At 38.7% G+C, this 12759-nt stretch overlaps 1 protein-coding gene across 1 annotated transcript in view; it reads right to left on the reverse strand.

The window, feature by feature from the left end:
* sorcs3a (sortilin related VPS10 domain containing receptor 3a) overlaps nucleotides 1-12759 on the reverse strand; it is a 368557-nt gene that overhangs the window by 44687 nt on the left and 311111 nt on the right. Inside the window, exons 12-16 of the mRNA XM_051703251.1 lie at nucleotides 11439-11515; nucleotides 10377-10468; nucleotides 9039-9146; nucleotides 8388-8505; nucleotides 8175-8308 (exon numbers count right to left, since the gene is read on the reverse strand). Of these exons, the coding sequence (XP_051559211.1) occupies nucleotides 8175-8308; nucleotides 8388-8505; nucleotides 9039-9146; nucleotides 10377-10468; nucleotides 11439-11515 (529 nt within the window). The remainder of the gene's footprint in view (nucleotides 1-8174; nucleotides 8309-8387; nucleotides 8506-9038; nucleotides 9147-10376; nucleotides 10469-11438; nucleotides 11516-12759) is intronic.

The following is a 12759-nucleotide window of genomic DNA, read 5'->3' on the forward strand; positions in this document are numbered from 1 at the left end:
ACAATGTGAAAGAAATTTGTTTGAAATCTTTGCAAATTTATTAAAAATAAAAAACGAAAAAATTAAAAATAAAATCACATGTACATAAGTATTCACAGCCTTTGCCATGACATTCAAAATTGAGCTCAGGTGCATCCTGTTTCCACTGGTCATCCTTGAGACATTTCTACAACTTGATTGGAGTCCACCTGTGGTAAATTCAGTTGATTGGACATGATTTGGAAAGGCACACCCCTGTCTATATAAGGTCCCACAGTTAACAGTGCATGTCAGAGCACAAACCAAGCCATGAAGTTCAAGAAATTGTCTGTAGACCACCGAGACAGGATTGTATCGAGGCACAGAACTGGGGAAGGGTACAGAAAAATTGCTGCAGCATTGAAGGTCCCAATGAGCACAGTGGCCTCCATCATCCATAAATGGAAGAAGTTTGGAACCATAAGGACACTTCCTAGAGCTGGCCGCCCGGCCAAACTGAGCGATCGGGGGAGAAGGGCCTTAGTCAGGGAGGTGACCAAGAACCCGATGGTCACTCTGACAGAGCTCCAGCGTTTCTCTGTGGAGAGAGGAGAACCTTCCAGAAGAACAACCATCTCTGCAGCACTCCACCAATCAAGCCTGTATGGTAGAGTAGCCAGACGGAAGCCACTCCTCAGTAAAAGGCACATGACAGCCCGCCTGGAGTTTGCCAAAAGGCACCTGAAGGACTCTCAGACCATGAGAAACAAAATTCTCTGGTCTGATGAAACAAAGATTGAACTTTTTGGCCTGAATGGCAAGCGTGATGTCTGGAGGAAACCAGGCACCACTCATCACATGGCCAATACCATCCCTTCAGTGAAGCATGGTGGTGGCAGCATCATGCTGTGGGGATGTTTTTCAGCGGCAGGAACTGGGAGACTAGTCAGGATCGAGGGAAAGATGAATGCAGCAATGTACAGAGACATCCTTGATGAAAACCTGCTCCAGAGCGCTCTGGACCTCAGACTGGGGCGAAGGTTCATCTTCCAACAGGACAACGACCCTAAGCACACAGCCAAGATAACAAAGGAGTGGCTACGGGACAACTCTGTGAATGTCCTGGAGTGGCCCAGCCAGAGCCCTGACTTGAACCTGATTGAACATCTTTGGAGAGATCTGAAAATGGCTGTGCACCGATGCTCCCCATCCAACCTGATGGAGCTTGAGAGGTCCTGCAAAGAAGAATGGGAGAAACTGCCCAAAAATAGGTGTGCCAAGCTTGTAGCATCATACTCAAAAGACTTGAGGCTGTAATTGGTGCCAAAGGTGCTTCAACAAAGTATTGAGCAAAGGCTGTGAATACTTACGTACCTGTGAATTTTTATTTTTTTTATTTTTTTATTTTTTATTATTATTATTTTGAATAAATTTGCAAAGATTTCAAACAAACTTCTTTCACATTGTCATTATGGGGTATTGTTTGTAGAATTGAGGAAAATAATGAATTTAATCAATTTTGGAATAAGGCTGTAACATAACAAAATGTGGAAAAAGTGAAGCGCTGTGAATACTTTCCGGATGCACTGTGTGTGTGGTGTGTGTGTGTGTACACACACACACACACACACACACACACACACACACACACACACACACAGTTGCGCTCAAAAGTTTGCATACCCTTGGAGAATAGGTAATATATGTACCATTTTTAAAGAAAACATGAGTGAGCAGGAAAAGCACATTTCTTTTATTTCTTATGGGATTCATATTCAACTGTAGGTTATCACAGAATGGCACAATCATAAAACAAAATATGGCAACAAAGAAAAAAATTAAATGACCCCTGTTCAAAAGTCTGCATACCTTTAGTTCTTAATACTGTGTATTGCCCCCTTTAGCATCAATGACAGCGTGCAGTCTTTTGTAATAGTTGTCTATGAGGCCCCAAATTCTTGCAGGTGGTACAGCTGCCCATTCGTCTTGGCAAAATGCCTCCAGGTCATGCAAAGTCTTTGGTCGTCTTGCATGAACCGCACGTTTGAGATCTCCCCAGAGTGGCTCGAATATATTAAGGTCAGGAGACTGTGATGGCCACTCCAGAACCTACACCTTTTTCTGCTGTAACCACTGGAGGGTCAACTTGGCCTTGTGCTTAGGGTCTTTGTCGTGCTGGAAAGTCCAAGAGCGTCCCATGCGCAGCTTTCGTGCAGAGGAATGCAAATTGTCTGCCAGTATTTTCTGATAACATGCTGCATTCATCTTACCATCAATTTTCACAAGATTCCCCGTGCCTTTAGAGCTCACACACCCCCAAAACAGTGAGCCACCACCATGCTTCACAGTGGGGATGGTACTGACCATAAAGCTCTATTTTGGTCTTGTCACTCCAAATTACAGTGTGCCAGAAGCTGTGAGGTGTGTCAAGTTGTTGTCAGGAATATTGTAACCGGCTTTTTTGTGGCATTGGTGCAGTAAAGGCTTCTTTCCTGCAACTCGACCATGCAGTTCATTTTTGTTCAAGTATCGTTGTATTGTGCTCCTTAAAACAACCACACCGTCTTTTTCCAGAGCAGCCTGTATTTTTCCTGAGGTTACCGGTGGGTTTTTATTTGTATCCCGAACAATTCTTCTGGCAGTTGTGGCTGAAATCTTTCTTGGTTTACCTGACCTTGGCTTGGTATCAAGAGATCCCTGAATTTTCCACTTCTTAATAAGTGATTGAACAGTACTGACTGGCATTTTCAAGGCTTTGGATATCTTTTTATATCCTTTTCCATCTTTATAAAGTTCCATTACCTTGTTATGCAGGTCTTTTGACAGTTCTTTTCTACTCCCCATGGCTCAGTATCTAGTCTGCTCAGTGCATCCACATGAAAGTTAACAAACTCATTGACTATTTATACACAGACACTAATTGCAATTTAAAAAGCCACAGGTGTGGAAAATTTACCTTATATTGCCATTTAAACCTGTGTGTGTGTGTCACATTGTGTGTCTGTAACAAGGCCAAACATTCAAGGGTATGTAAACTTTTGATCAGGGCCATTTGGGTGATTTCTGTTATCATTATAATTTAAAAAGGAGCCAAACAACTATGTGATAATAAATGGCTTCATATGATCACTATCCTTAAATAAAAGACAGTTTATTTTGCATGATCAGTTATATTTTCAAAATCAATGCCAAAATTTCACAATTTCTGCCAGGGTATGCAAACTTTTGAACACAACTGTATATATATATATATATATATATATATATATATATATATATATATATATATATATATATATACACACACACACACACACATATACCAGAGCTTTTCCACATGCTTTCAGTTTAAGATAAAAAGCATAACTGGGTAAAAATTGCATGCAAATCTGTTTAGTAGCTTGTCATCTCAGTATCATCACAAATATGGCTGGTGAAAAATCACATAAAAACCCATCATACAATAGAAATTGCAATAAAACGGCACTTTATGGTTCTATAATTACACTGGGAAAAAATTGCATAAAATAACAAATGTGTTGTAATAAATTGTATAATTATTCACTTTTTTTTTTTTTTTTTTGGCTAAATTAATCCTAACTTTATTAAAGCTTTGATGGCTTTTAAGGAAGGAGACTTCATAGTAATAAAGCCCTAGCTTGTAACCTTCCTCTTTAAGTTTGAACCTATATGCTAAAACAAAAGCAAGAATGGCATGTTGAAATTTGATGTTAATCTAACTCCATTAAGGCTAATAGTTTGGAACTCTGCCCTAGCGTTTAATGCATATGCTCCTAGGGTGACCATACAACCCCATAAAATCGGTACGGTCACAATTTTACAAGCCATGTTTTGAAGAAATGCATGGTCTTATTGTATAAGCGAAAGTCTGACAACTTTATTTAATCTGTATAAAAATGATTAATTTCATGTTTCAAAATCTGCCAAACCATTTCCATTCCCAGTCGTCTTAAAAACATTAGAATGAGAAATCTTAAGCTGATTTCAGGGTGAAACCAGTTTTGTCTTCTTGTAATGTGTCCATCGATCAGATGTATCTGAGCAATATTTATTTAGCAATGTTTATTTAGTTTATGATTTTTCATTATGGTCATCTGGTCATCCTATATGATCCAGATGCTGAGATGTGGTGCTCATGCAGGCGTTGCAGGTTCGAGTCTGGCCTGCAACGTCCTGATTTATTTTCTAATTTTGTTTCCTCTTTCCTGTGACCCCAAAATAACATTTATTTAACATTAAGTTAACATTACTGTTATACTTGTACCTGATAGAAAAGAAAATACATGATTTATTTTAAATTACACACTGCGGCTCAGGCAAGGGGCCTTCTAACCATTTTACAATGTAAATGAAAATAGTGAGTCAGAAAATAGTGAGTCAGACCCTTTATATAAATGGCTTGGAATGCAACTATAAGAGGGGAGCTGAGGTGTAGGGTTTCCAAGAGCAGAGTTCTGCAGGGGCAGAAGTAAAACTATAAACATAAAAACTTGCAGGGATATGTAAGAAATGAGTAAGGAATGCTAAGGATATAATCACAGGCGTGCTTGAGATGTTGCCTACAATCATTATCCTGACACATATGCACCACCGATGTGGCAATGTGTAGTCTGCACTTTTATACTTTGAGCATAGAATCGTTCAATCAAAAATAAATAAATAAATATATAAATTAAATCCAGCATTGAAATCAAAGGAATGGGCAAATTAAAAACCCAGAGGTATCTTTGGGATTATTGCATTTAGATAAGGTGAATTAGCATATCTCTAGAACAATGTTCGGATCCCTTAAATGGGTTTATAAGATTTTTTTTCTAAGATATCTGCTAAAAAGCAGCACGTGCGGTGAATGTTTTGGCTGAAAAGCCTTATTGTGTGATGCTGAGAAGTGCAACAATAAATGTCTAAGTGTTTTGTCAAGCTGGTCCCAGCTTCCTCCTTTTCCGAATTGTTACGCTGGTGCCGTAACATTCACAGCACGAGCTGCTTTTCAGCAGACACGTTTAAGACGTCACACACAAAGACATCGCTCATGCATCTCTCTCTCCCCATCTGCTGCTGTCTCCTCTCCTCAAATACTCCCACCGCCCCTCACTGGAACACGTGACCGGTATGGCATACAGGTGGAACTCATTCGCCACTTATCTTCCCGGCCTCGCTCTGCCCTGCCCTGCTCGCCACAATACTGTTAACTGAAAATTGACACCAAACATGACAGAAGAATATATTAAGACATTCAATTAAGGATAGATTGTGTTGTTGGAAAGATAAAAATACGGAAGCGGTATAAACACTTAGGGGGAATTGACAAAGAATTCATTGCATGTACTAATAGCGTTGATTATTTGCTCACGCTGTTGATGTTGTTTTACCACCAGATTCTATAAAGAATTAATAAATTACTGCTGCCATGATCAATAGAAATAGAAACTTTTTTCTGCTTAATGTTTATACTGCCTGCTTCCAGTTGAAGGAACCTAATTGGCATATAAAGAAGGCATGTTTGCACTAAATTTCTATTTCTATTTCAATGCATTAAGTGATTGGGTAAACTGGTTAGTGAATAAGATGCAGGCTGTTGCTCTGGAATGCCACACACAAAATTGGCACAGCTGTTTAGTGAATTGAACCCACAGTCTGGGAATATGATAAATGTAACGATGCACTGATGTAGATGTGGAAAAATGCCTCGGACAATTAGCCTACAACTCGTGCTTGGTGTGAAATAAACTGACTACAATTAGTGTGGATTTACTTTGAGTTGGGTGAAAAACAATGACAGCAGAGGTTCAAATTGTAAGCTTTGCACTGCTAAAATTTCACAAGGTCGAACTACTGTTAAAACTCTTAACAACTTTTTTGATTACTCACCTTAAGGCTCGACACAGCAGGGAATATGGCAAGTTTGTTTAAGCTAAAGCAATTCAGCTAAAAAGCTTTATCATTCAGAATTCAGTTCATGTGAGTTAAGAACATTTAAAAAAAAAAAAAAAAAAAACTCACCAACATAGTGTAATTGAACAGGAGGCTATTCAAAATTCAGTTAATGTGAGTAAAGAATGTTAATGTAAGTTAGTAATGTGCTTTTTGTTTCACACAAACTGCATATTTGTGCATCCATTTGGATGCATTGAGGTCAAGGGACTGTGTTTTTTATGCATCTAAAATCTGATAAGAAAACAACCCCACCTACACTGACCTTAAGTGGAGGTTAAGCAGCAGAATGCTGCAAAAGCACTATTCCTATTCTGAGATCCTTGAAAACAGCTCCCGGGCCTCCAGTCAAAAGCACACGGAGGCGGTGCAGTTTTATAAATACCTGCGAGCCCACCTAAACGGCACATTACACCACATAATGCATACATAACTGCACTCCACAAGGAAAGTTAGACTACACTTCACTTTATAAAGAGTCTCTGTCAGTTCATAAAGTCCAGCTGGCTGTGTTAGTCTGTGATATACTAAAGGATCACCGCCATTGCAGAAGATTCACTAAATGCACTTTTAAAAAGGCCAGCTCAATCATGAAACTCATCCTGGACTCACAATTTCAGAGTACGTGGAGCTACCTTGGGGTATCATCTCTGCCTGCTGCTGTGACAGTAGCCAGCTGGTATGTGATATCTGTGCAGTGTGTAAACCTCACTCTCCTGGCATTAAGAGACGCACTAGTGACCAAGGCTAGGGGCCATGACTTTATAGCCTCCTTGCTAGCGCATCCGACTCCCATGCTGGGGATTGCTAGTTCGAATTCCACTTGGGGTGGGTCGAGTAGGACCGGTGCCACTGGTGCTGTAACCAGGATGGGAGTGAGGTTTAGGGGGTGAGTGTAACGGTAGCCAGCTGGTATGTGATAGCTCTGCAGTGTGTAAACCTCACTCTCCTGGCCTTAAGAGATGCACTAGCAACTAAGGCTAGGGGCCATGGCTTTATAGGCTTGCGCGTCTGACTCCCATGCTGGGGATTGCCAGTTTGAATCCTGCTCGGGGTGGGTCAATTAGGACCGGTGACACTGCAATCAGGACTAGACTAATTGGACTGTTAACATTAGGTCAAATACACCTTATTTACAGCAGCAACAACAACAACAACCTTTTACTCCACTTATGGTCAGGTTTAGGGTTTGGGTTAGGGGGTAGGGTAAATAAAATATGCATTCCGCTTGACTGTATTACATCATTTACAACAAAATATGCAACTCCATTTTGACTCCACTTTGTGGATATTTCCTCCAGAAAGACACATGCCCATATGTTTAACAACACTCCCAGCCACTGGGGGCAGTGGTTACAATTACAGTAAACACAGACCATAGAACTTATTCACAGTAGACCCATCTTTGATTTTTGATGGGAATGACAAGGAGGCTGTGAGAGATAGATGTACAGTCCCTTCAATGGGTTTTACTGTTGTTTAAAGTGTTTTTGGACCATTACACTAACGAAACAGTGATAAACTATCTTTCCAAGAAAATTCAGTTGACAAAAAACTCCAGACAAGAGGAGTTGTGGAAAATTAGATGTGATCTTTATACATTGCATGTCATTAAAGAGATGGTAAGTCTATCCCTCACAACCTTGTTTTCATTTCAGTCAAAAATCAAAGATGGCTCTACTGTGAATAAGGTCTATGGTCTGTGTTTACCGAAGTTGTAATTACTGCCCCCAGTGGCCGAGGCTGGAAGTTTTGTTAAACATATGGGCACGTGTGAACAGAGTGGAGCCAAAATCAAGTTGCATTTTAGTAGTAAATTATGTAATACAGTCAACAGGAATGCATATTGTATTTACCCTACCCCTTAACCCAAACCCCAACTCTACTCTTGACCATACGTGGAGTAAAATGCTAAATTTAGAGCAAAAATGCAACCTCTGAATCTTGCTCACCATTGTTTATGTAAACATGATTACACAAATCCTTACACAAATCTTCCATATGACTTCGGAAGACTTGCAACAAATGTTTATGGTGCAATTATGGTGGGGGGTTTTTTGGCCAGTTTTGGAGCTAAAACTGTTGTTTGGAAAACATCTGTGTGAAGACTCTTCAAAATGTCTTCTTTTATTGCTCCATTTGTTATGGAGAACAAAAAGAGCATTACAACATAAAGGTTTCAAGAGACATGCAGGTGAGTAAATAATGACCGAATTTTCATTTATGGGTGAACTATTCCTTTAGGTGTGATGTTCACTCACCACTCAAAGTCATGTGCTCTGCAGATGCAAGGTTCTGAAGACAGGATTCTGGAGCTGTCCCACCCTACCATGCAGTAGTTACCTGGACGACGCTTCATGTAGATCTGCTTCTGACCCATTATACATGGCTCGCCCTATGAAACAACATCAAAGTTAAGTACAACGCACATCATATTTTAAAGGTTTGGTTTCGGCTTATGTTTTTCTTTTTACCTGGTTATGCAGGTGCCAGGTTTGGTAGTCTCCCTCTGTGCACCTTTTTGTAAATATGGACTTGTAGTCAATTTTGATCAGCTGCCATTCAGACCGATGGCTGAAGTGTCCAAAAAACCTGACAACACACAAAGACTGGTAAGATCAAGGGAGCTCAATCCTGTTTAACTGCAGAGTTTAGTTATAACTTTGCTCTAATGCACCTGTCTGTCATTTTCAAGTGAATCTGAAGGCCTTGATAAACTGATTCAGGTGTGTTCAATTCATTTCTAGGGGGGCCCAAACAATGCCTTCCCTATAAGTCAGACGGTCTCTTCCGGTCTAAGTGGGTGGTTCTTAGCCAGAATAAGCTGCAGTGTGGAAAGGTCTTCATACGGATAGATACAAACAATGGAAACTGCTTTAAACTACATATCAATACCAAGACATAATGAGAAGTGTTGTTTGTTCACTGAGACTCATTACATTGCGTAAGAGTCTAATTAATTAACCTTTCCTCATGAGCATGTATGTTAAATTAGCAGTTTATAGGAGTTCAGAGGAATCCATTCTTCTGTATAGAATACGAGATAATGAGGATACAGTGGCTTTGTATTTGTGTGTGTTTTGACGGTGGTCAAAAACAAGCCATGGTCACGCACATACACTTACGTCATGATCTGGTTTTCTGCACCTGCCTCTACCAGAACACCATCCACAAACAGCGGCATTGCAGAGAAACTGTGACGCGTCCACTGACGACCTTCATCAAAGCTTATCCTGCAAAAGACATTGAAATGTTCTGATATGAATAGATTTGATGCTGCAACAACAATCTTGAGTTCAAAATGTAGTTAATTAGCCATCTTATTGTTTTATAGAAACCAATAAAAAGGTCTAAAAGCATTGCTGAGAAAAAAAAAAAAAAAGCTTAAACTAGACTAAGATGGTTTAGGTGGTTTTACAGCATGGCCAAGTTGGTTAGGCAGGTCTTTTTTTTCTGGTTTTAGAGGAATTTTGGGTAGTTGTCAGCTGTTCAGTCTGGGAGACCAGATGGCTGACCGATTGACCAGCTAAATACCAGCAAGACCAACATAAACCATCTTAGAACAGCTTAGACCAGCAAACCACTTTAGACTTGTTTATGCTTTTTTTTTTTTTTTTTAAAGAGGAAGATGATAAGGTTCAAAGAAAGGTAGAAAAAAGTACAGGCAACCTGCAGCTTCATGAACACAAGCTAAATTTCAAGTTTTTAACATCTACAAAAGCAAAGGAGAAGGAGGGAGTCAAGTAAGAGTTGGAGAACTTTCATGCTGCGGGTTTGATCGTGATCACTTCTAACAGCTTATCAACACTTCACAGGTGCAAACAGTAGGGTAACTTGTGCAACAAGGTTGAAACAACGCAAGGACTAATGTACAGTGATAATGTTATTTTTGAAACCTCCAAGCTGTCTGGGGTCTGCTAAAAGCAACAGTTGACGACGAGGGTTGACACATATCCATTAATAGAACATGCGGTCAGGCCGCTATTTGAAGCAATTCTTGCAGGAAAAGACACGATTGCCCTCCACAGTTGTGTCTCTGCTCACCGTCTCGGTTGAGTTGTTTAAGAGAACTAAAAACTGAAGGTGCCACACTTCAGTGGGCCTAAAACCAAAGCCAAGTGATAAGAGAGAAAAGATTTGAGACTCTGGAGGATTAAACATAAGGGAGGGCCAATTTGAAGAAGGAACCAATGTGTGAATTCAAGGGGGATAAGAGGGAAGCTGCAATATGGAACACTTCCCATGGTGCACAAAAACTGATTTCAATCTGTGCATTGGCAGCTCTTGTGTCATGGCCTTTCAGTTTTCCTCCCTTCTCTCCTGTTCAGAGTATGTTTGACCAACATCAACCTAATAGCAGAGAACTGACTATAAGAGAGATAAAGTACCAAAGATATGCAGGATTTTCATCAAAACAATATGAATAAGAAATAAAACACATTCTAGAAGATTCTTGCACATACCAAAGATGTCTCGTGGGAATTGTGGGCTGCTTAACTGCAACCAAAGCTCCACCTTTGTCCAAAAACCAAACGTTGTGCTCTTCCTCAAAAATCTGCAAAATGGAATGAACAATAAGTAATATGTTATTATATAGCCTACACATTGCCATAAACTTGATATAAGTTATATAATCTTATATTTTAGCTTCTCTAAAGATGGATGGAAGGATATATAGGCTGTGTATATATATATATATATATATATATATATATAGGGATAGTTCACCAAAAAATGAAAATTCTCTCATCATTTACTCACCCTCATGCCACCCCAGATGTGTATGACTTTCTTTCTTCTGCAGAATACAAACAGAGATTTTTAGAAGAATACTTTAGCTCTGTAGGTCCATTCAATGCTTGTTAATGGTGACCAGATTGTCAAGCTTCAAAAATCACATAAAGACAGCATAAAAGTAATCCATTTGACTCTAGTGGTTACATCTATGTCAGAAGCAATATAATAGATGTGGGTGAGAAACAGATCAATATTAAAGTCCTTTTATTCTATAAATCTCCACCTTCACTTTCACATTCTGTGAAAGTGGAGATTTATAGTAAAAATGGATTGAAATGTTATTGCATCAATTCAGAAGACAAATTAAACCACTGGAATTGTATGGATTACTTTTACACTGCCTTTATATTTATAGCCACTGTTCACTTGAACTGTATGGACCTAAAGAGCTGAGATATTCTTCTAAAAATATTTGCTTGTGTTCAGCAGAAGACAGAAAGGCATACACATCTGGGATGGCATGAGGGTGAGTATATGATGAGATAATTTAAATTTTTGGGTGAACTACAGTACCCTTTTAAGCACAAGACTTTAGATCAAATGTGTTTTTAAGATCATGAGAAATATTCAGTCAATTGTATGCAAACATTTGACCCAAAAATAAAAATACTGCAAGATAAATCTATACCTGGGTTTTTACCAAGATGTGCACTTACCATTTACTGTAACATAAAATTTAACATCACTCAATAACATAAAACAGTCACCAAGAGTATGAATCCATGTACCTGTCTCCAGTTATTTCCTGCATCTGATGAAATGAACATTGCCACATTATTATAAGACAGTTCAGAGCCAACATTTCCTGAGGAATAAAACAAATCCAAAAATTAAATTGAAAAATGGGAAATTAAAATGGAAACTAAGAGCACTTGTATACAGCACATTTAAAATTCATACAACAACAAATATTTATTAGTTGCAGGCGTTTAGCTGTTTAGTTGAATTCTTAGTTCAATATTTACACAATGCTCACTTGTACAAACTCGATAAACACACACCGGGCAAACAAACATTACACATTTAGCAGTGAGAGTTTGTGCACTGATGTGGTTTATGTTTATCAAGTTCATGAGTGACTCTGGGCCACTAAAGGGAGTGTGTGTGTGTGTGTGTGTGTGTGTGTGTACTGAGTCACTCCACAAGGGCACTAAACTGGCATAACCACAAATGAACTGCTACTCTTGTGGGGTAGTTGTAATGTGTTGTGTCTAGTTTTATCACCCACAAACACCGACTCACCCACACACACATCACGTCTAGTGTGAAGCCCGCCTGTAGTCAGCTCTGTTAGGCTATATGCCTGTTCTAAGTCTGTGAAAGTGAACTGAGGGGTGAAGTGATTGCATGTCCTTGAGTGCCTGTGAAAATTTAGTTTTATTTCCTTCAAGTGACACTTTAACAGTAGACCCCATAAGGATGTAAAACAAAAGAACTGGTCATGCTCAGAAAATGTCCGTGTATTTAAAATGAAGGACTATTCCAGAACTGATTGCACTTGAGGTTATTATATGACAAATACATCTGACCGTGTAATGATGAACACTGAGGACAAGCTAAAGGTGAAATGAGTTATAAGACATAGTAGGGCAAACACTTTTTCTGCACCACTATTGTGCACAGTATTTTAGCATTTTTGGCATAATGTTTATTACCAAAAATAATAATAATAATAATAATAATAATAATACAAATAAAAAAACATTAAATAAAAAAAAACATTCCTTTTCTTAACAACAATTATAATAATAATAATAATAATAATAATAATAATAATAATAATAATAATAATAAATCAAGGTTACCCAGGGGCACTTACAATGGAAGTAAATGGGGCCAATTTTTGGACGGTTTAAAGGCAGAAATGTGAAGCTTTTGATTTTATAAAAACACTTACATTGATTCTTATGTTAAAACCAATGTATTATTTGAGCTGTAAAGTTGTTTAAATCGTCGTTTACAGATCAGTACGTCAGATTACAGGGTTTACGGTGTTCCGTCATCATGGCAACGAAGTTGTAAAATTGGATATAAATTTAAACAAAAAAG

Source organism: Myxocyprinus asiaticus, chromosome 7 (genome assembly GCF_019703515.2).
Source record: "Myxocyprinus asiaticus isolate MX2 ecotype Aquarium Trade chromosome 7, UBuf_Myxa_2, whole genome shotgun sequence".
Lineage (NCBI taxonomy): Eukaryota > Metazoa > Chordata > Actinopteri > Cypriniformes > Catostomidae > Myxocyprinus > Myxocyprinus asiaticus.